This window comes from Dermacentor andersoni, chromosome 10 (assembly GCF_023375885.2).
Source record: "Dermacentor andersoni chromosome 10, qqDerAnde1_hic_scaffold, whole genome shotgun sequence".
Lineage (NCBI taxonomy): Eukaryota > Metazoa > Arthropoda > Arachnida > Ixodida > Ixodidae > Dermacentor > Dermacentor andersoni.
Window position 1 is genome coordinate 88,492,770 of NC_092823.1, and position 22,369 is coordinate 88,515,138.

Genomic DNA, 22,369 nt, shown 5'->3' on the forward strand with positions numbered 1-22,369 from the left:
TGGATGAAACCTGCTTTCTGATGGGTACAATATATTGAAGTTGATGATGCACAAACTAGAAAAAAAAACAGCGTGGGAATGAGTACACACGTTGTTTTAAGAAAACTGGGTTCACAGGGGGTCATTGTTATGCGTGGCATATAACACCATATAGGTGCCTATGAAAGCAAGTTGAAACGCTAACCACTCTGATTCAAGCCACAACATTACAGAGCCTTTCAAACATATGTACAATGTCGTTATAAACAAGCTATTTGTGAGGTCTCGTTCAGAGAAAAAATGAAAAGTAGCCTACATGTTTCTGTAGCCCGCATTTACGTCAACAGCATTTGTATAGTTAGCCTTTGTCAAAGGTATCTGATGTATCTCAAATTGGGGCTCACGGTCGTCTAACCTGCTAGAACCAGATTTGGTGACGAAATCAGCATTCATAATGTACTTCTATAAATGTTGGATCCCCCTCATTACAAACCATAAAACGAACTAGCATAAACCAAATTTATGACTGAGGAGAGACGATTTGACAAACACATTTATGAGAGCGATTCCATTCTCAGTGCGTAGCCCCCTTTCAACCGCCTCTAATCGGATATTCTTGGTGTAAGCTGATATCTCTTTTGCACACAGCCACGCAACAACCCCGAAGATAACTTTCGTTTGCAATAGACGCTGTCCTAAAGCTGCACGGTCGACGCAATCAGCGTCAAAACATAAAATGAGGTCATTTGAGTCTACACATTCAGTTGATTTAGAAATACCCAGCAGAACAATAAGGTTGCAATCTAGGGATGGTCCATATCAGCAGTGCTGTTTCGAACATTAATTCTTACCACCTGTACAAACCACATGCCAAAGAATTTTCGCTTCACTCGCTTCAAATATCGGAAAAGTTATTTGTTCCGAAAATGATAAGCCTGATCTCTTTCAAAAATAAGGAAGTTCTACAAAATACTGCGGGCTGCAACAACAGAGGCCGCCAAGTAAAATACGTGTAATTTGAGCACAGTGTCGCGATGCAGAACAGGACGCCCAGACAAGAGATGACGACGAAGAGGTGTTGCTGTCGCTAAGACGCTGCCATGTTCTAGAGTCAGCTAGTGCCTTCAGCATTACCTTTGCATAAACAACATTCGTACTTGTGTCCGCTTCGAAACAATAATACTTATCATACTCGATGTAATGATGAATTTTCTCCTTAATGACAACATAAAAAACAACCAGTGAGAAAAAAAAATCGAGGGAATTCCTAGGAAGTGAACTTTAAATGTACTACGCAGGATTTCCCAACCAGCAAGCATAAATCCCTCTTTCCGGCAGGGTTCGTAGAACAATATTTCCCGACTAGTATGCTGTCTTTCCATTGCGGATGTTCTCTCTGAACCATATGTTCACACAAATAGAGCCAAATAAAGAGAACATAAATTATGTATCTGAGCACTGGCGACTGTCATAAGGATATCTACTTTCTTTAGCTGCAAAAAAGCAAAGCGTCCTTTACAAAAAAGTGCTGTCAATGTGGACCTGAGCAATGTGCAGACTAAAAAGGGGACTGGTCTTTAATGCGCACCATAGGTACAAGCAGCGCACAAAATGCTGTGTTGGGACACTTCGCGACAAAACATGCTGAAATCCTTCACTATACATTAGGCACCGAGTTTTGTGACCTTCGAGAGCGTTTGCTTGGAGATCAAACCTGATTGTCCATCAGAGAGGTTTCGGCAGAAAATACGAGGCGATGTAAAAAAATGAGCGAAGTTTAATACATCATTATGGGTGAGCGTTGTGCTCCAAGACAAAAAATACAGCAACGTTCACAGAAGCTGTGTCTGTACATGGTGGCTCGCTGGCTTCCTCATACCCTCCACAATCCGGGCAGCCCCTTTCTCCCTTAATCCCGGGTAGAGGGCCTTGTCAGGACACGTCGAGTCAACCAACATAGAGGGTCATGGGATGAAAACCACTCCTTGGCGTAGAGAGGTTGAACGCAGGCCAAGTCTGTCATGGCTGGGCAAATATGCTTTGCAATTGTATCATGATACCGTACAAGATATTTGGACAAGTATTTGAGATACCAATACAAAATACTTTTGCACTTATTGTATCTGATAAGATACTTTCCATTTCCGTCTTACGATACTTGGATACATGCGTACTACGCTTGCACATTGCTGTCAAACAGTAGAGCAAACAATTCGCTGTAAACAGTGTGATAATAAACGACTGAGTATTGAAAGAAATTATGCATGGGTCCTGCAACATGACCGCTACATTAGAAAGGGGCCGTGCTGCCAAATTTGGTTTGCTTTGGCGTGGAAAGAACGTGCGTGTAGCGTTTTGAAGCGTTTGTATGAAGCTTTACAATATAGATAAAGTCACCATAGGAGTGCAGGGCCACCTTTTGTAGCTTTGACTGTGCATGCCTGAATGAAGTGTTTTGTTTCCAGGTAGTCAGGCGGAATGTGTTTATGTCTGCTTAATTTAAATGTTTGATTTCCCTTCCATATAATACACATTGTGCTTTAATGCTGACTGATAGCATTGTGATCAATTTAAGCTAGCCTTTCTCGTTCAGCACTGATAGGGAATTTACTCACGGTAGATGATACTAGCTATGGCCATACTAAATTTCACATAAAAATATTTTCCGAGTAGAAAATAAAGCCGTCAATCGCCGCAACTACCCATTCCCTTAAGTTCCCACGAATGACGGTTTTGTACCTTCAGAAGCATGGTGCAGGTCATGGCTGGCGATACATGTGGAATAAAGAGTAGGGTAGTTAAAGTGCTAACAAACAAAAGTCTCATGATTAACTTTTTTCTAATGCAGTTAGCCGTCGGCTCGCTATAAATAAATTAAAGGGACATCTCTGTTCATGCTACATCAGCGTTTATATGAGAAAGATTGCGATATCCCTCGTGTTTTCGGCGCTACCAACCTTATATTTGTTTAAAACCGAAGCTCAGGTGTTGGTGATCGCAACCCGTTTGATAGACGACCCTGGTTTTGAACACAACTAGCGTTTTATTATCGCTATTCAGCGTCACGCAGTAGGATGAGAAAATATATGATAATGGAAAACAATAGAAGGCTGGCAGTAATAAAGCATTCTTTTTTTCCGGCCGAGTCGTACCCGTGGCTCCTTGCTGAAAGCTGGATAGCAGAAGTCTTCGAGAAATTCACATTGGTCATCTTGTTCCTGGAAAAATACGGTGATGTCCGGGGAACCCTGGAGGTTGGGTTGCTTTAACACATGATTGCTTTAATTCGATTTCTCAGAGCTTTGTGATGCGGTGGTACGGGATCAATAAGCAAAACAAACACGCGTCTAAATAAAACAAGAGTGTTCGAACTGCGTAGAGTAAGCGCTCTAAATAAAGGCACGAAAGCGCACGCGTACAGTGCAAGTGCAAAGGAAAGACTCACAGAATGACATTATGACCACGAATATGATAAATATTGTACTTCTTGGCCAATAATTTTTCGTTCACTTGTCTGAGCGAATGCACCAGTCATAGGCAAATATTTGTGGCGCTCGCGTGGCAACGTTCCGCCGCAATGTCTGGGATGGCGCCGAATTATTGCAACGAGCAAACACCACATAGTGCTCTTAATAACTGAAACAATGATAGCTTGAGAATTACATCCGGGCTGGGAGGGGAGCGTTCAGCCAGCCGTTTATTTTATCGTAGTTGCTACGAAGCGGCCAATAGTCATTACCATTAAAAGGACACGAAAATGCGCAGATCCCCCTCACAATGGGAATCAGTGTGGCACACTGCATACTACTCCCAATTATTGGATCTGTGATGTGGCGGTAGAGCAGCTGGCTATGGGCTAAAATCTGTTGATACTAATCTGCCCTCAGCAAAAATTTTCTTTTCTTATTCAAATAGCCCAAAGTCAGCTGAGACGGGAACCCACCTACTCCAGTGTTCCGCAAAGAGGCAGACAGTGATATGCACTGAGAATTCACGCGCATATAGCCGCCCCACCACTGATCAGTGTTCGCACAGCCGAAAAAAATATTAAGCTGTTAGTGTGAAGCATGAGACAGCGCGGGATTGTTATTTTATCTATATGAGTATGCCTCGCGGGCTCCACGAAAAAGGATGATATGCACCACACAATTCTGTACAGCAATGTCTTCCGTTCGATTCTATGTTACTTATATCTTCGATCGCTCACGGCTGGCTGGTCCCTTCGCTGACGTGGGCGCTCCGTCGCTCCCGCGCGAAGGCTCGAAAAGAGGTATCAAGGGCCAACATTGTTGACACCGCCATACCATTGTTGCCCAAATAATCCACCTGCCCATTTCTGTGGGCGGTCACCATATTTTGTTACGAATAAATTGTTCACGTGTGACTGTCGCCCGCGGTTTGCGTCTTCATCTATAACAAACCCGCTAGGCGTTCGGAAGGAGAATGATCTCTAGCAGACCTATTCGTGACTACAAGCCTAGACAACAGATCCAGCGGTATAGGTTATGCACTGGGGCTAGAATACTGCGTAAATACACAGTGGCTACCCGCCGTCCTGGGCTAGTGCCTCCTCTTAACGCCCGATGCACCGCGTGAAGGACACCAAATAGTCATTCTATATGGCCACGGCTAGTCAAACTAGGCCTACATACACAGGTTATTTTATTTTAATCCTAACAGAATTTTTGAAGATTGCCTATTTCTTATAGCATGAATGTAGGTATTGAGCTAGATTGCGCAATATTGCCGACAATACCTACATTGCAAATAAAGATGCATATTTCAATAATTCAGATCATTTCAGGAATAACCTGTTTGGCTAATTTGATTAGCGCAGAAATTGCAATGCACGAATAGAACCAAGTATTTCCAGAAGGCATATCCTCTTAGAAGGAATTGCGGGCTCTGAACAAGTTTGGAGTTTGGCGTACTGAAAGTTTGGGTAAAATTAAACTGTTGGTCTAGTTTTTCTCTCTACCAAACGCCGTTTTGTGCATTGCAGCCCAAAATTACTGGGACAGCCATGCCTTCTGCCGCAAGTTTTGCAAACGCATATCTTGAATTTTCTGTTATCCTAAGCATTCGCTCTATGTGGATATGACTTTTGAAGTGACTGGCTCAGTGTAAAAGCTAATCAAGAAACACATTGTAGATTGGTCAGATATTCATTTTGAAGTTATTGTCCAAACATCACCCGCCATTGAAGTATTCTAGCTTAAGTAGTAGAATAGGGCTACATGTCATGGATGATCTTTAAAATCTCTCTTAAGGTGTTACAATAAAACACCCGTACAAGAACGGAAATAAATGGAGCACGGGGCAACTAGACAAATCCATTTTTTGTCGCAACACCCTAACAGTGATACCGCATGACTACAGACTACTCGTTAAGAATAGCAATTACTCTTGACCCTATACGTCTACGCCTAGTTGATGGCCGCCATAATTGAAAGAGTCTTCTCAGAAAAAAAATGGCATACAGGGAGGGGATTGAGGGGAGGACGGCATGCTTCTCCAGTGAATGCGTGGTTGCCTGCTGCCTGTGCCCTGCTGCAAACCAGGCGGCTGTTACTTTCTTTTTAGTGCATAGCGATGTCTTGTGCCATCGATCACGACCTAATGACAAGGTTTTCCTGTTTCGCATGCTGAAAGGCGTCCCTAAATTTATCACTGGAGCCTGGGCATACTTTGTGCAGCCACGGAAGATCTTCAGTTATACCATATGTTGCTGCTGCAGGTGGCCTACTTCCACGGCCGCCGGTTGCCGACCTGTGAAATATGTAAACCTATGCTGCTGGGTGTGGATTTCCTCTGCTGCGTAGTACAACTCAGTGCTTCGGACTCAAACTGCAGCTCATATGAAATTACAGCATTTGACCGCCGGGCATACTCTCGTTAATTGTGTGATCAGTTGTTAATTTTTATTTCTTCCGCATAAAGAATGGAGGTGCGCGCAAACTACACACACAGCAGGAAAACCAGGTGCGTGGCTAAATCATGCTGAAAAATTTCTTTTGCGTATGGGTGTCCAGCGGTGGCCATCAAACCAGGAACACATTTCTGAAAATAAAAAACGCTTCTTCTTGAATGACCATTTTAGTAAAGATCACAGTAAGGGCCGTGCGCAGCTGTGGCATAAACCCAACGCATTGCTTAACGAAACGCCATTCTTACTGGCACTCATGCAGCTAATTTTTCTAGGCCACCGCGTGCGTGAATCTCAACTTTCAGATGAATTTAATGACTTTCTTCAAGATATGGAGATGTGTGCGCAAAATCCCAGTTTTGCCAAATGTGCTACAGAATAAAATCCCTGCAGCAGGTACTTCGAACGAACATTTTCGAGGCGGCACTACGTGCTATGTTTAATTCATTCACAAACAGCAAAGCACGGGATATTGATGACATTCAAATTGCACTCCCTAAACATGAAATTAAATGTAGCATCATCTGTTGCCTACATGTATGACCTTCACTATCGACAGGTTCTTTACAAAAAGTAATGGAAATAGCCAAGGACAGCATGCAATTTAAAAGTAGTGACAAAAGATACATGACCATTCAGAGGCCCAATTTTTTTCGAGTTTTTCTGAAAGCTTCATGAAAGTTAATAACAAATGACTGATGATTTTTTGCATTACGTTGCAGCTGATTAGTCCGGCTTCTTATCAAATGGGTCCACAGAAACTGATCTGCTAAAACAAAACCAAAAATCATTGATGCCTTCGAAAACAAAGAAGAATATGCTATTGCATTTAGAAATTATTGGAAGGCGTTCGGCCGCATCTACTATCAAACACTGCTGAGAAAGTTGGAATTATATGGCATTCGGGGAATGGCCGCTCACACCCTAAAAACTTACCTACACTATCGTTGTCAGTGTGTAGCAGTAAGGAAACAGATTCCTACTTTTAGCGGCATTGCCACAGGAGTCCCACAAGAAAGCATTCTGCGACTATTGCAGTTGATTATATATGTTATTGACATAAAAGCTATTAGTGAAAAACCGAATTACATTTTGTAAGCCGATGGCACCAGCCTCCTATGTAAAAATAGCAGCATGCAGCACCTCGTCCCAGTTATCAACAAACACAATGGGAAATCTCAATGTAAGAAGGGCAGAAAAGTGTTTGTTTTTGAATTAGTAAGAAATAGAAGGATGCTTAATCTCTACCTATGAGAGTGGAATCGAATAGCGTTATCAGATCCCGTTCACGCTGACACTGACACTGGATATTCTGCGACTCGGGGCCCAATAATATACAATGGCTGGTCGATGCCGGCGGCAGCCCGGGCGAGATCAATCGCCCATAACCCCGTAGTGCAGAGTCTAAATGCACTTACTCATCAATGGCTCACACCTTTGTAAGCAAGGAAAAAGGACTTTGTGTTTGGGTTTCGGTGCAGCAAAGTTGTTTTCTCGCATGTTGAAATTGTTTTCTAGTAAAATCAAATTACAGTTCAACGTTGTAATGACTGTACGTTGTGTGTAAGTAGGGCTTTACAAATTTTTGACGCATTTTACTTTGAGAAATTGAAGGTTTTAATTACCTCCATGTGGATGGCCTGCGTGGTTGCGGTTTCGGATAATGTTTTTGGCAGAATACTGCGGACACCGCATTTACTGTGACACGGGGCCCTTAGCGTTCTAATGTTAAAACACAAAAAAACTATTATTCACAGAAACTGGACAGATGTATTATTGCCGGCATGACCAGGGACATAATATAAACATCATGAGCCATTTCACTCTGTGAAGGTGGGTCGGCTGCGAAGCTATTTATCACACGACACAGAGCTTACACAGAATTTCGAACAAAGGCACGAGCATATTTATTGTTCTGATCGGTGGTCATCGTGAGGTATCACCTCTGTCATTAAATGCCTTACCATTTCTATGCCTGCAGAACGAGAAATACTTTACAGGGCAACTGCGACGTCTTTTTAAACATGTTAAGATATTGTCATTTTCAAATGGCATTGACAGTCCTGTCACCGATAGGGTGGTGAAATTGGCTTAGACGTTCATCAAAAATTTGTAATAAGCAATAAACGAGACTGAGAAAGCGAAATGGGTGGCTTCACTACGTGAAGTCACGCTGAGTCCTGCACTACCTTAACGTAAACACGTATAACGCGTGTTAAAAACGCAGTACACGTAGCGCTAACGCCCAAGAAGCGAAGCTCACGATGCTTCCTGACGACACAGGGAGCTTTTGGGGAGTTTCCGAGCTAGACAGCGGCGACTTATGCGACGATTTGAGTTACAGTGGCGGCGTAATCTTTCACGTCACAAACACAAGGTGGTCAGTAAAAAGTCATGAGCCAAGAACGCAACCAATGTTTAAAATCCATTTTCTGGAAAATTCAGGTACTTGACGCCTTATAGTTTGCTACTGATAATCACAGTGCAAAAGAGAACATATATTCAAAATTTCGTTAAGATCGGTCGACATAAAATAATCGCCTGAGTTGCCCTTAAAGGACAACTTCGGCGATTTTTTCGATGTTCACTGATCTTAATAAATATGATGACGATAGCATGAGGACAATGAAAAGGAAATTCAGATAGTGCTGTAACGATGACAGCGCAGCGATGACGTCATCAGGACAATGGCATGACGACGATAGCGTCACGATGAACGTTATGATGAAAACCGGGTGAAGAACTGGACTAATGATGCCGGGACAGACAGCATGTCGACGACAACGTATGTGTGGCAGCGATTGCCTGACGACGACAAATGGCGACGACGGCACTACGACAACGGCGGAATCACGATAAAAGGACGACAACGCAATTAAGTTAGAATGACGAAGCAAAAACACCTTCCATAGAACAATGGCAGTATGACTACGACGGCATGACGACAGCGGAATGACGTTTCTGCCCTGATGTCAAAGATAAAACGACCGCATGACAACGATGGCATCACGACCATAGTATAATATGGCTGTGTGACCACGATGGCATACTTATCATGGCATTACAAGAGCCGGCTGTCCAATATGATCACGACGACGGAAAGACCACGATGGCATCACTGCGACTGTTGCCAAAGCTGTTATGCAACTCGCACTGCTCGGTGTAGAACGTGTGACGACGGCGGCATGACGAGATCGAGATGACGAAGCTGGCATGACGACCACAGAACGACGACAGCTGCATAAAGACCACGGCCGCATGCCCAGTGGTCCAGTCTTGTATACAACTTGGGTTACTGCTTTGGTGCAAGAGGATAGGTACGTAGATACATAGATAGGTGAAGAACCTATAATTATTACAAAGAAGCAAGCATTTTTCATTCACATCGATACTTGGTCCTGAACGCAATCAATCAACGTTCTGTGTTTTGGCGTTTCATCTTCCTGAAGTAAGCTATTCTGTCTTAAGTAACAAGGGGGGGGGGCGAATGACCCTGCTTTAGCAATACTGTCGTATTGCTGGCATGCGTGTCATTGTCCATCACTCCCTCTAGCGTCGGCGTGTTCGGTAGCGTCGGCACTGTAGCTACGAAGCGCCGACGCAGAGATGAGAGCCAAGAATAGCGTGAAATGATTGGTTGACTGAACTGTTTGGGATCTTGCTTACGTGCGCGTTAAGTGCCGCTGCACTTAGTTGTATTAATCTGTAGAAAGCACCTACCGTTGGCCTCTTCGCCTTCATGCTAGGATATACAATTATCACGGTACTCCATGTATATTCTAGCGCACATTCATCTTCTTTGCTTACTTCAGCACCGCTCTTATAACGCAATTTTCTACGAGGACTTAGGACCGACGAGAACTATGTATCATTTGAAATAAGGAGGTGCTTTGTTTCAAAGCCAAAGTCCATTTTTATTTCTAGCGCACTTTTAGACCACACCGAAATGTACCGATAGCGTCGTCAATGTAGTCTATCTAGCTGTCTAAATGTATTCGTTGTAACTGTCATTATAGCTGACCTCTAGAATCATGCCTCTTTTAAAAGCAGAGTAGGATACTGGACCCTGTAAGACGAAGCTTTACTAATTTGTAGATGTTCACTCACTTGAAATCTTGGAGACTGATTTCAATTCCAGCCATATGACAGTATGCCTTGTCTTGATACGGTAAAAAAATCATCCAAGGCTTGGACCGTAATTGTTCTTGAAGAAAAGCTAGTCTTCCATGTGCAGTTCTAAATGCCCGAAGTGATAAAAAAGGAAACAAAAACAGCAACATATAGCACAATTCAACAGTTCAGGTTCGACCAATATACCATTTTAATACAAACCTAATGATACCTTTAACTGAAATGTAAAACTTACATCGTCTACCTTAGCGCAAATATTCTTCATACGGGAATGTATACAGACGAAAACCGCATACATTTATTAGAAATCGACCAAAGTCGTATACATACACGGCTAAAGAGTTCGCCGTCGTTGTGCGGCTGTATAACGTCCCACACTTGCGCACCGCACCGTAACACCCGAAGTCAAATGGGCTGGCAGAAAGGGTTTTGCGAACCCTAAAGCAGGAATTAAATAAAAGCCGGCAAGTGTCGTGAGATACCAGTTTGGCAAGGAACTTGCACAATTGTCGAAGGAACCCGTTCGCCTGCGCACAAATACCTTCAATGCGGCTGCTGCGGTTCCAGCCGCGTTCTAGATTAGGCAGCGCTGTGGTACATCTTGCTCCCGTCGAACGTAAGCCATACTGAAGTGCCCTGCTTCTTGTAGACAGGCGATCCAGTGGGGGTACGGAACTTTGGACAAGGAGAGCCCTGGACACCGGCCACGATCCGGGAAACACAAGGCGCCCGGATGGTAACGGCAAATGGCGCTACAGGGGAGATCGTGCGGTGTCACTTGAACCAAGTCAAACTGCGACTTTCTCAGATTTAGTTGTCTTTTACTAAATCTAGCTACGTCTGTATACGTTACGTCTTGATTATTGCCGAAGCTTTTCTGAAGAGGCTAAGCTCTTGCTTGCCTTCCTACTGTGTAATGTCTTTTTTTTTCGTGTGGCATGGGCTTCGGGAACCATCAGTTAATTTTGTCCTAACGAGCCTTTGGGGGCTCATGAGGTGATGTCTGAGTAAAACGCGAAGTTCAGGTCGCCCGTTTTCTTTAGCTCTCACGAGAAGCGGTTCATTGCGACATTGAATAGAAGTGGCGAGAGGATGGCACACTGTGGTGTGCCTCAGTTAGGCATTAGGAGTTCGGGCGATCGCATGTTTTCCATACATATTGGGACATAACAGCCAGTGAGTATAGAGCTGATTTAATTATGTATCTTAATTCCACAGCCCATTCCTTTGAACTCTTCAATTATGGGGGTGTGAGATATTGTGTCAAAAGCGCTTTTTAAGTCGAGCGCTGCAATAATGTTCTCTCCCCCTGTAGGGATGTTTTGCAGCCCGTCATTTCGTAGTCTCATGAATATGTCTTGTAAAAAAGATGTTGTCTGAAGCCGTACATGCTGAGCGGGAGGACTTCCTGCCCTCCGATATAGTTAATATGCCTGATAAGAAGAACCTTTTTTGAAAAGTATGCGTAAGCGGAAGATTAGAGATACCGGCATGACATTCTGCAGTGTTCCTTCTTTCCCCGGTTTAGGTATTAAGATGATAGTCATTTCTTTCTATTGCTTAGGAAATTCTCCCGGTTGCCAGATTTCCTCATTTCAGTATCCGGTTAGTCAGTCTAGTCGCTGATCCTTCATATAGTAATGCTCCTCGTCTCGAGTTGAGCTACGTTTCAATGCTAGACGGCGGCATACATTTCTTGATTCGTTATCGGTGCATCAACTGTGGCATTGTCCATTCCTGTGTGTTCTCTTTGCTCTCCTCTTTCTCTGTTGTGCCTGTATGCGAAGGTTTGGATCAACGTTGCATCATGCCCCTCAAGGGTGCATGGCAGGCTAAATAAATCCCTTCGGTTTAAGCGTTCCTTCGTAAAAAGTACTAATTGAAGCCAAATTAAGATTTGCATAGTTCCGGGGAATGCATATTAGCTATGTACGTCTTTTTGGAAATTTTGGAAAGAACGTTTGAGGAATTACCGGAAATTCGTATCAAATTGTTGCTGGAGCTTTAGTTTTTGATGTACGATTTCTCAGTTATGAATAAAAGGGTAACTGCCGAAATTGATAGTGCAAAGGAATAATGGTGACAACACTCGTTCACCGGTTTTGGTTTGGTTTGGTAACCCACTACGGGGATCGACCTTGAATCGAGCGGCAGTAGTTAAGAAGAGAAGAATACTTAAATATAATTTTGTAATTTAGAAATTATATTAAATGAATACTAATCATTATTGTCAATTTTCAGGCTGTATTATTTTAAAATTCGAATTCAATAGTTTCGTGGAGTGATAGTTAGCGACATAAGCGATCATCTACCCTTGTTTTGTGTTACTGACCACTTCACACGCAGACATCATGAAGTAAGCAAATATCGAGTGAAAAATGGCAAATCGCTTGAAAAATTTCTTTCGCTAGTGGAGGCAATAAATTGGACTAGCGTGTATGATTGCAGTGATCCTAATGATGCTTACGAGGAATTTTACAAGAACTTAAAAGTAAGTCATGATGACGCGTTTCCTTTACAATGTGGCCAAAAGAATATGAAAGCAATAAGAAAAACTTGGATTAACCCTGCACTATACAGAAGATTAAGAGAAAAAACAAGATTTATCACACTTTTGTTAGTACGCGCGATGTAAACCAATTAAAGAAGTTCAAGAAGCTTCGAAATAACCTAACTTCAGACCTAAAGAAAGCAAAAAATAATTATTATGAAAGTTAGTTTCTTCGCCATCAAACTAATGTAAAAAAGATATTGGAAACAGTAAACAGATTGACAAGCAGAGACAATGCAATAACCAGCGTACAAAAGATTCAGATAAATGGAAATGCGATAGCAGGGCAGTGTTCGGCTGTTCCTAAGTTTCTTCGGCGCCCTGAAGGAGGACATACTCCTCATTATTGGTTTTTGTTATTCCATATCATGTCGGTCCATGTGCGAGGACAAGGGTTGTGCGTTGGGTGTTTTCTGGGAACCTAATACCTTGTGAATCGCTGTCGTCGGCAGGTCTACCCGGCAAGTCTCGCTGTTTCCCTTTACAGACGTCCCACCTAGTTATGTCATCACTATGTGCTTCCTACCATTCCGCCCCATTCCTTCAATATAGGCTATGTCATTCGCAAGCATCGCTGCCTTAGTAGCTTTATTCTACCTGTTGTGGTTCCACACTAACACAGAAAGCAAGTCCTCAATGTCTAGGAATCCATGGCGCAACATGTTCCCAAGTCCTACGAAAAGGACGAGATGACCGTAAGTGCAGTCTGCTGTAGCATCAAACCGTCAGCCATCACGGCGGCAATTAGGTGATGTCCTCAGGGAAGTTTCATGTTCGTACGCCACAATTAGGTCAATATATCCCATAAAAAGTTGTGTCGCACACGTGTATGCTTTCGTCTATTGTTTTGAGACAGACTTGTCAACCAAGCAACGGCGACTGTATTTTACTAGTCGTGTGCTGGAGTCACCTTTGTCACTTTCTTCAACGCAAAAAATGAACAAAGCTTTGTCAGTGAACCACCTGCGAATAATAATTTACAGCAATCGTGCCACGTGATGTTGAATGAACAGTCTGTGGCAGAATAAAAAAAAGATCTTTGACTTTTGTAAAATGTCGGTACTTACTGCTAGTTTCTCTGTAGTAACACGGAGGGCATCAGTAACGTTGACATGTTTGTAAAAGAGTGAACTCTGGAATGAAATAATGCAATCAGCACTGTTATATATTTTACGCCAAGAGAACAGCAGCGTTACATTGTTTCAACAGCAAAAACACAATGACACTCGCCAAGAGAAAAGCTTCTTGACGTTGAACAATATATTTTCAGGTCACTTTTTGCACCTACTCAAAACGGCAAGGAAACTAAAAATTTTAATTGAATAAGAGGCCAAATAAGGGGCATGCCGAGGATTTCCATAGCGTTGCTTTTCTGAAAGTGTCAGATAATTACTACAACATGTAAGGAAGAATGGCAAATTCCTAACAGGGTGTAGACGTTCTTTTCTGTACAGGAAGCAAGATCGATGGTGGTCTGCTGAATTATGCTGCGTGATAGCCTGTCGAAAGTGCTTCCGACTGATTAAAATTGCTTTCTCTGACTGGCGTCATTTGCACTCGCCCCGCGCCAGTGTCGCAGATGCAGCTCGTTTAATCAGTGCCAATTGTAATCCAGCAAGAACCAAATGCCACTTGGCTCCTCCTGTCATAAAAACGCCGAAACGATTCCGCTGATTTTAATACTAATTATGAAAGCACTCATCAAATTGCATATCGCACTTGTCATCAGCCACTTCTTATTCTACGGCGATTTCGTGCTCCTGATACGGGTTCCTGAGCACTCCAATTTCTTCCATGTTTCTACCATGACCAAGAAAGAACCATGCAGAGAGCTCTTGGGTCTCGCTGTTCGCATGACCCGTTACCATTAATGAACACTTATTCGCTCAACTTTACTATCCTAATATATAAAGTTGCTTGTCGGATGGTTGTAGAGACGAACTGTCATTTTATTGGTGTTGCTATAAGCCAAATTATCGATTCGTGCACTTAAGTGAACTTCACTTTGGAGGACGCTTAAGCTTCGCCTTCAAGGGCGAAACCCGTCAGCATTGAAAGATCCCTGAGTGCTTCTCACGCTTCCCGGCAACTGCAGCTTATGTAACCCTAATGTTTACCAAGAAACGCTGGCGGCAAACGCTGTGCACGAAGCAAATCTTTGCGGATACTTTCTTTATTTTTTTGATCGTGCGTAACAAACCGAATTTTCTGCGCCAATGCAAACGCAGCTGGAAAACGCTATCGCGTTAAAAGATTTTTTTTTTTTGTTTGAGCTACCGCGTAACAGACTTATGTTTTCTCGTATTCAAGCTAGAATCCGACGCTACCATATCTGTAGGTTTTCTGTAAGTCGCACTTTATTTTTCTTCTGACGCGTTGTGCTTAAAGAACATCAAATATTTCACTAATTCTTGCGCTACACGGAGGACCTGTGTGGTGGGATGTGCGTGGTTCGGAATTATTATTCCAGAAACAATGGTTGACGATGGACGCGGGACGCCGGATACCGACGCCAACGCCGGATTTTATCCGGCACGGGGCCCTTGACGCTATCACGTTAAATATGATTGCGTCCTTCAGTTTGCTGGTCTGTGCCATGGATAATGTTTTACTATTATAGTTATAAAATGTTAATGTATGTGACAGCGACCCAAATCTACACCTATCGATGCGAGAGGCAGTAACTAAAAAGTAACTCGTTATTTCACCGAAGCTTTTGAAAGCGAAAGCTATCAAAGTCTATTTAATGCTGTTTTACTGTCGTCTGTGGCAGCCATCATAATGTTTAGTTTCGACAAAAAGGTAATAAAAAAGGCTCCAATGCGGTTATCAACGTGTTCCAATTGTCTCCTAAGAGTCGGGCGGTTATCCATTGGACAAGCCAAGCATCCTTTATACATCCATAAAAGTGTTAAAATATTTAGTGTGGTGTGCGATCAATAAACATGGAAGTCTGGTCGAAAACGGCGCAGTCATGGCTCGTGTAAGGAGGTTGAACTTCGCAGGGATAGGATGTACCTGGCCTGTGCATCCCGTAGAAGATCAAATAAATTTGTGATGGTATTGCCGATTACATTGATAAACAAGGCTAAATATAGCTAGATAAATTGCCTTGAATTTGTCACACATATTGCGTCACCAGATATTGTATGTAATAAGGCACATGACATGTCCGATTAGCGTCAATTATCATACGCGCATTGGTGCGCATTGATTTCGTAGTTCGTCGCTTATGACATTACATAGGGTTCACCGTTTCGTAAATCGTTACCAGGCTTTGTCTATTAAGTGTAACCCCTTCTATTATAACAAATATCATTAATAACAAACACAACAAAGAAACACCTTCTGCGTTGTTATTTGTTTATTCTTTCGCTATTTGGATCATCTACGATCTTCTCCTGCTCATACGCTTTCTTTTGGTCCTACACATATCTTGTCATTTATAGTAGTAGTGGCGTGGTTTTGCATCCTTGAATGATTACGCGCAAGACGCGTTATACATTTTGTAGTTTTCCTCTCTTATATGCCTAGATCAGCACGTACTATTCTTTCGAACAAAGTTTAAGCAAATTCATTTTTGTGTGAAAACTTGAAGTTTACCCAGGTTACTTCACCAGCGTAAATTTTTTTCTGAATGGTGTTCTTCACACTTTGATTCCTATGTGCGGAGTGTAAATTTTCAACTGCAGACATTTCTTTTTCTTTTTCATAATTGGAAACATAAATTTTACCTTATTATCAAATCCGGTGATAAAGCATTCGAGAACCTGGAAAGAAACGATAATTTGCGGTATCAAGTTGTAAATCAACGAAATTTTAAAATTTTTAGAGATCGGAGTCATGCTTTACGACAAGGCAGAAATTTCACCCAAAGTTACAATAATACAAAAGAGCAATGTTTGATTCTGCAGCCTCATAAATTACTAACAAATATAATTTTTTTACACGATGGCACTTTTTTGTCCGGGAAGCTTTCTTAAGGTTTATTAAAGGTGGATAAACAATTTTCAGGAAATTACTCCGAAAAAGACTGTTCTCTACCGGACTTCGTATTTCTATTTTAAAGTATTTCCATAAAGCCACATGTTAATTCCTGATTTTATATGGAACGAAAGCATCAGTGTTTCTGAGGTATTACAGGTGTATTTTGCTTACCACTTATAATGGAGAACTCAACATAGTGAAAAGAGCGCCTTCCGCCATGCTTTGCGACCATACCATTGCTTTGTACTGCACGATAACCATGTGCACTCCAGCGTCGATTTGGTATGACGTGCCTCCTTGCCCTATTTTTTCCTGGAGATCGCTTTCACACAACTAGCTTAGTTTGTTTTTTGACGGTACTGGACGCACTTGCTAAATCCATACCCTAATGAAATTTACAGCCTTCACGTGCGTAAGACGCGCTCATCTTCGCGATTCATTCAGTCTCCAAAATGCTTTAGTTTACATTTATATAAGTTGTGGAAATATTTGCGTACTTATTTGTGTGTTTCACGTGACTGTCTCCCATCGACCAAAATATGTTACAAAATGTTCACTCATTTAAATACGAGCCTTCGTGTATCGAAATTTTCTCGAATATGGTCGCCGATTCTTACAGTTTGTGTACTCGCTGAGCCTTGCGTAAACGTACTGCATACTCGGATCGAATAGTGACATACTTTCTAGAACGCAATCGAGCACGAACGATTGTACCACAATTTCAGACGAGCCGAGTAGAAATAACCTGGGTGGTTCACCCGCCAGTCTGATTTCGACGATCTACGACTGTGATTGCCATTAGTGCTGTGCTAGATTATTGCTCGCATATTTCTGGGTACATGCTCACCCAATGAAGGCTTTGCTCACAGGGTTGCTACGGTTTCGCACATCACCACCTCCGCAACGTGACTTATTACATCACACAAAATATTCTTGGATTAAGAATTCAATACAAGGTTCTGGGCAACACTTCTCTAAAGAGGATTATCGCGTTTTCTTACTGGTATTATAGTAAGGGAGACTCGTATGCTAAATTTTGCGCCATATTTGGCGCCGTCGGAAGTTTGTAACGCGAATGAACAATGTTTGAAAATGAGGGCCATACCGGCTGAACGTTACCATCCAGGGCTGTGTGCCTGCATGAGTTGTAGTGGTTGCAGGTGAGGGCGATAAGCTGCAGAGCAATGATCACACACGTGTTCAGGTCTCTAGATTGCAGCGAATTTCTTTAGGCAACACGCTGTGACATTGTGTGTCGACGCTATTCTTATTTAGTGAGTATAAATGCAGCGCTACGGTGTTTCACAGCATATCGTTGAACGACACACACCCACGCACAGGTATTGTACGGCATTACGTAGGGTACTTTTTGGTAGGTGCTCCAAATTTTTAAAAAGAGCCTGTGGAAGATGGCACAATTCTAACCCTTGATGTCAAATACTCGATGAGCTGGTCATTACTTCTACGAAAAATAAAAATCATAATTGGTTATAACTGAGAATTGCTGTAATTAAGCTTATTTAGTTATTCGCGGCCCACATTTCAATCTGAATTTGAGGTAGTGAATATGCAAGGCATATAACCTTGGAACTAATTCTCTGGCGGGCAGCAACTACGATAATTGTGCCGTCAAACTTCCTGTAATATGCGATATTGTTGTAATTATCTTTTTTTAACCGCTGTTTTATGCATTCAACCATGAATGAAACTGGAACACCAATGCATGTCGTCGGACACAGTAAAGATGAATAATGCAAAAGTGGTATAATCCTTGAGAATATGTATTAAGTATATTTGCCTTGAATGCTCGCGCTACACTTTCTAGATTGGCATTAGAGCCGTAAATTAGGTAACTACCCAAGTAATGACCGTACGTGAAGACCGTCACAATAAGTTTTTTACGACATGGGTTAAATTTTCAGTGTCTGTCACAGAATATGTCTATATTTGGTGCAGCTGAAAAACGTCCTGTATAAGCAAATATTGCGAGCGAGGTGCGGCAAGAGGACAAGCCAATGCTTCCACATTTAATGTAACGTAATCAAATACATGAGTAGAATAAGCGTGTGGGCATTGCGATGATGGGCCTATACACAGGGAAGTTGATAAGGTAAAGTAAATACATCTTAAATCTATTGCTTAATTCACTTACAATGTTTTTACATATTATAGTAAACTGACAAGAGAGGCAGACTGTAGCACAGCCATGTTACGTGCTTTCTGTACAGGAGCATTGAACAAATACCACATGCTTTCAGAGGAGGTCATTGGGATGCATTGTACACTCCACGTAAGCTTGTCGAAAAGCTAACGACTTCGATTCAAGCTACAAAGTTATTGTAACTTTTAAACGTATGCACAATGTCTTGATATGCAACTTCTTTGTAAAGTCTCGATCAGGAAAAAATAAACCTCCCTACAAGTATATGAAACGAAATTTACACTTACAACATTATTATTGTTAGCCTGTGTAAAATGCATCTCAGGTATACCAAATTGGGGTCCTTGGTCTGCTGTTGTTATTGCATAACCTGCTACAATCAGATTTGTTGACCAAATTAGCACTCATAATGAATTTGCAAAAATGCTGGAACACACATATTAAAAATCCCTTTTAGGGTAATTTCAACACTAGAACGAACTATCATCAAGCGAATCCGAGCCGCAACGTGAGGAGAGGCGACTTGACGAGTATATTTAGAAAAGCAATTTCGTAATGAGTACATACACACCTTTCGTACCATGTCTGATCGAATATTCTTCATGTACGCTAGTATCTCTTTTGCGCACGACCGCGCAACATCTCCGAACATAGCTTTCGCTCGCAATAGACGTGGCCCAAAAGCTGTACGGACGATGCAATGTGCACAAAATCATGAAATTAGGTCATTGCGGCATACGCATTGCAGGTTAAAAGAAAATGATCCGGCAGACGAATAAATTTCCAATGTAGGAATGATCATTATCAGCAGAGCTCTGTTGAAATGTAATATTCTCTAACAGTGCAAACGTAACTCAATGAAATACATTACATAAGTCTGGCTTTTACTTAATAAGTGAAAACATGGTCACTGCCATGTGCCCTGAGTACATGCAATGAAGTTTCACCTCGCTCTCTTCAAATATAATAAGCTACATTTATTCCGTAGAAAAGACGCGTGATCTTTTACAGAAATAACAAAAACGTAGAAGAAACTACGGATTGCAAGGCAGGCGCCGCCACACCCAATACATATGATTTTGCCATATAAGTTATCGTATTAGATGCAACAAGGTGTGTGTTAAAAACAAACATTTCATAAACAAACAGAGCAAGGAATTCTAGGGAATTCCTGGAAAGGAAATTTAAAGATACTACACAGATCTTCTCAACAACTACGCAACAATTTAACACTTTCGTGTAGGGTCCGTAGCAGTATAAAAATTATTTCCCAGGGTAGATATACCTTTTTTGCTTGCGGATTTCTCTCTGACCTATTTGCTTACAGCAATACTTCCAATCGAAGAGAACATTAAATTTATATTTTTACGCTGAAAGCTCTTGAAATCATAATTGGTTCTTCTAGCTCGAAGACCGCAATGTGCCATCTCTAGAACACAAATTTCAATGTGGTATCTCTCCAATTAGCAGAATAAGAAGAAGAATGGTGGTAAAGTGCAACATAGACGCATATGAGGTTCTTATGTAGCGACTTTTCGAAACAAAACCTGTTAAATCTTGCACAGCCATGTGAAAATGAAAGACACGATTTTATGACGGTCTATGCGGACGCCGTCCATTCCAAGTGAAACTAGAAAATGTTTGTTGAAATGTCCGTGTTTCTTTAAACTAAATAGGATTTCTTTTCCCATGACGACAAACGCAAGCATGTTGGGCAGGCTAAAATAGGAGGTTCAGCATTGTGATTGAACCACAAAGGCCACCTCCCTCTTTTGGCTGTAGCTTAATAAACAACTCATTGCTACTATCTGAGGGTATCCTTGACGAAAATAATTAAGAACGAAGGTGCTGGAGTAGCAGTTTACACGTAACCATTTCTCACTCTAGGAATCTGTGCGCATATTATTTGGGGAATGAAGATATTAAAGAGAACGTAACGAATTCCAAGAACTTGCCTTTCGTAAGGGATCCTGACGATTGGTCGATCGCATGGACTACGTACTCTCTAGCGTAAGGGTGGGCTGTATTTCTTCACTTCGAATAATTCCAGCACAACACATTTTTTGCGATGCGGGCCACGAGAAAGTGTGTGTGTGGGGGGGGGGGGGGGAGGGGGTATTATATAAGCGTTCACGTAGTGGACATTTCCTTTTCGTCTGTCGCTGAAGTGCTGACTTGCTTGGAGTACCTGTATCTTTTTCACTTGTACCTTATCCTAGCTAAACAGAAGTTGAGGAGCCAATAAATGCGACATGTTATGTAGGTAGGCACTTACAGAATACCCTCAAGAAGAAATGAACTACGTTTTCAAGGTTGAATACACGACTAAATTCGCCGTATAAAGTTGAATGCTGCGTTGAGCGGCCCAAACCTCGAGGCGGCCAGGCCGCATGCATCAGTACGGAATAATGTTTTCGTGACCCCGTTTGTACTTTCTTTTATCCAAGGTTGCAGCAAGCTCCTTTGCGTTGGAATGTGCTGAAGTGGACAGCTTCAAGTATTCAGTGTGAAAAATAAACAATGCAGGAATGAGAATATTTTATGAAATTAGATTCATTCTTCAGACGTTCTTCTTTAGGTTATATGTGCGTCCGATAGAGGCACATATCAAAAAATGGCTCAGAGACGCTGGATTATTACTCGCCGTGGTAGCGCAGTGGTTTGGAGTTGCGCTGAAAATTCCCAGGACATGGAATGGAAACCCGGCTATGGCGGCCGCACTTTTTTGGAGGCGGAATGAAAGAATGCCCGTGTACCATGCATAGGGGGCACTCTGAGTAACTCCACGATGTGAAACTTAACCCGGAGACACCAATGCGTGGTGCCACAGAAGGAAATTATGCTTGTGGATAAGTTTACCTTAATTTAGTTCGGATTATTTGGAAGTTGCAACTTACGGCAATGAACAAAAGTGTAAGATTCGACTTCAGTTCATACTTTCTGGTAGTTTACAAGGACTGTTGTAAATTCAGAAGTATAAATCAGGATTGTCTCCAGCAAACATGACTGTTTAAGAAGCCACGTGACTGCGATGGAGGTACACAATATATTTGCGTTATTGAATGTCTCAGGAGCTGGAGCGCTCTGCTATCCTAAATTTCAATTCAGAAAGTATTAACGTCCAAATCTAGAGAAAAAGATAAACCTCTCAGCTTTTAAAAATATAGCATTTCACTTATGCCATATAAGGAACGCCAGCAATTATACAGCGTCTGGCTGAAAGAATTACTTACGAGGGAGTTGCACATTGCATGCTTTGTCCGGATGTATGATTGACAGCTGTAATATGACGCTGAGTAAAACGACGATGCCACCATGGAAACGATGCATAGTCCTTAGCGAAGTCTCTAAAGAGAATTCCGGAGATAAAATTGCGTTAGGTATTATTATTTGGGCCCAGTTGCGTTACCGAGACCGGAGAACCCCTGCATAGATTTTAAACAACTCTTAATCTTGTACTTTATCTTCAAAACAAACATGTACGGCAACCTACAACACGCGCAAATAAAACGCTCATTGCAAGCTAATAGAAGTACTTATAGGGAAATTTCAAACCAGTATCGTTTAGAACGGCTGATGCACTAGGCTTGATGGCTACAATTAGGTGTCCAATCCCTCCATATTGGGTAAATTA

The 22,369-nt window shown here is 42.0% G+C and overlaps 1 protein-coding gene across 3 annotated transcripts; it reads right to left on the bottom strand.

Moving 5' to 3' along the window:
• Positions 1-1,739: 1,739 nt before the first annotated feature.
• Positions 1,740-22,077, bottom strand: LOC126543521 (uncharacterized). 3 transcript variants are annotated; one of them, XM_055078503.2, is made up of 7 exons: positions 21,969-22,077; positions 19,307-19,419; positions 17,680-17,748; positions 16,322-16,357; positions 13,655-13,720; positions 10,013-10,141; positions 1,740-2,004 (listed from the first exon to the last, which is right to left on the bottom strand). In XM_055078503.2, the coding sequence occupies exons 1-6, from the start codon at positions 22,063-22,065 to the stop codon at positions 10,034-10,036; spliced, it is 489 nt and encodes a 162-aa protein (XP_054934478.1). In that variant the 5' UTR covers positions 22,066-22,077; the 3' UTR covers positions 1,740-2,004; positions 10,013-10,033. The 3 variants fall into 3 exon arrangements, 2 of the variants coding, with proteins under 2 accessions (XP_054934478.1, XP_054934477.1); XM_055078502.2 differs by lacking the exon at positions 1,740-2,004 and adding an exon at positions 5,885-6,039; XR_008615324.2 differs by lacking the exons at positions 1,740-2,004; positions 17,680-17,748 and adding an exon at positions 5,885-6,039.
• Between the last annotated feature and the right edge of the window lie 292 nt (positions 22,078-22,369).